The 2,480-nt window shown below is 38.3% G+C and overlaps 1 protein-coding gene across 1 annotated transcript; it reads right to left on the bottom strand.

Moving 5' to 3' along the window:
- Positions 1–154: 154 nt before the first annotated feature.
- Positions 155–1,666, bottom strand: SARC_14311 (hypothetical protein; the record flags this gene model as incomplete). Its single annotated transcript, XM_014291558.1, has 2 exons — positions 155–246; positions 1,518–1,666. Coding segments are annotated over 2 exons (241 nt in total), but the record flags the coding sequence as incomplete, so codon positions are not given.
- Positions 1,667–2,480: the final 814 nt, after the last annotated feature.

Below are 2,480 nucleotides of genomic sequence, written 5' to 3' on the forward strand. Positions count from 1 at the left end.
TATATATATTATATTATATATATATATATATATATATATATATATATATATATATATATATATATATATATAAGATATATCCATAACTCGTACACTGCACGCATGTGTATGGCTGGTTCGTTTTGTCCGGGTAAATCAACGTATTGTATCATACCATCTGGCACAGCCACCTGTAGCACCCCCCAACTGCTGGCCTCTTTGATCGGAGTACCCGTGACAGTCTCCCAGATGGGGTTGGTGCTTTTCCTGTGTCCAGAGTGATACCATATGCAGTATATAAATGTCAGCTACGTAAGCATGATTGTATGTGTGTATGGCCACGCTTCACGTACGTAAGTATGTTTTTATACGTGTATGGTCACGCTTTACGTACGTAAGTATGTTTGCATGTGTCTATGGTCACGCTCTACGTACGTAAGTATATTTGTATGTGTGTATGGTCACGCTTTACGTACGTAAGTATGTTTGTATGTGTGTATGGACACGCTCTACGTACGTAAGTATGTTTGTATGTGTGTATAGTCCTGGTAAAGGCTCACATATAACACACCCAACAACCGAATACGTCTGATGAATTCGTCCGAAGGATCCGTTGATACGTAACAGCTATAGTGCGGATGGTTCTCGCCGTTGTGGCCGATTATTATCCGACACTATCGTCACATTATCAGACAGCTAACCAATAAGTTGTCTGATTTTTTATCGATATAGTGTCTGATAAATGTCGATAAATTGTTTGATTTTTATCTATAAAATGTTTGATTATATCGATAAATTATCTAATGTTAATCGATAAATAGTCTGACCCGAATCGATGTTGTAGATTGTCTAAATATTCTCCACAACTTTCGCGACTCGGTCGTTTACATCCACACTCCCAGTACTACAACGACCGTTGCATGAATTGCACGGCTCCATAAACCTATTCTCATACGGCACTGCCCCATACACGTACAAGGGCTTACAAAAATGTATGTGTGTGTGAGTGTGTGTGTATTTGCATCACTTATGTGTATATCAAATAGCATACATTTTGCGTTGGTGCAAGTATGTGGAGGCTTGCCTAAAAAAGCATTGCACTTTTTTGTTAAACGTTCTTATGTTTATCTAGTGTGTATGTGCATCTATGTGTATATCAAAAAGCATACGGTTTGCGTTGGTGCATGTGTGTGGAGGCTTGCCTAGAAAAGCAATACACTTCCTATCTAAACGTTTATACGTATTTCAGAGACTGCGTTGCCTAAGCGACAAAGGGACTACTACCTATATTCGATAGGATATATATATATATATATATACATACATAAGTACACACATACATACAAACATACGTATATATATACATACATACATACATACACACATACATACATACATACAGACAGACAGACAGACTTACATACATACATACATACATACATACATACGTACATACATACATACATACATACATACATACATATATAAATATATATATATAATATACTAATGCACATCCATGTTCTAAATACACATACATATCCCTTGTGGCGACCTCCGGAGGGGATGCGGGCGTGGACACCTTTGCGAGCAACATGTCTTCTCGAATGTCCACCAGCTCAAACGACGCAGCCTTCGGAGACACGCGTTGTATCCTTCCATCTAACAGTGTAAATAGACAGACCATTTCAGTAACAAGTGTGTGGTGTGTTATAAGTCTATCGAACAGTGTAAATAGACAGAACATGAACTACTTTTCAGTGACAAGTGTGTGAGTGTGTTATAAGTCTATCTAACTGTGTAAATAGACAGAACATTAATAGACAGAACATGAATTACTCTTCAGTGACAAGTGTGTGAGTGTGGTAGGTGATATGTGTGGTGTGTATGTTCACCACCCAACTATCTTTGTATACACGTATGTGTGTATGGGTAAACGTATGTGTGTATGGGCAAACGTATGTGTGTATGGGTAAACGTATGTGTGTATGGGCAAACGTATGTGTGTATGGGTAAACGTATGTGTGTATGGGTAAACGTATGTGTGTATGGGTGTGTATGTCTTCTCGAACAACCACTAGCTCGAACAATCCAGATTTACTGTTGTACGGTGCATGACTCAGGTATTTATATAAGTGTACATTCCGTTGACTGTGTATAGTCCCTGTATAGTATGTTCACACAAGTGTGTATTCCGTTAGGATATAAACAGTAGATATGAACGTCAAGCACGGATACATAAATAGAGATGTATGGACACCAAAAAGACAGATGTGGATGGGTGCATGATCCGTATGTGTGTGTGCGTATGTATGCACATGACACGTCTAGGAACACGGTCCGGATGAGCTTAGTTGGAAGTATGCACACATGCAGCATATATACGAGCACACTACAAAAACTACACATTGAATCACATATCGTTCAACAACCATTCACACACATATATAATATATATATATAATACTCATCGTCATCCGTCTTCACTCACACACATATAT

This window comes from Sphaeroforma arctica (assembly GCF_001186125.1).
Source record: "Sphaeroforma arctica JP610 unplaced genomic scaffold supercont1.4443, whole genome shotgun sequence".
Taxonomy (NCBI): Eukaryota; class Ichthyosporea; order Ichthyophonida; genus Sphaeroforma; species Sphaeroforma arctica.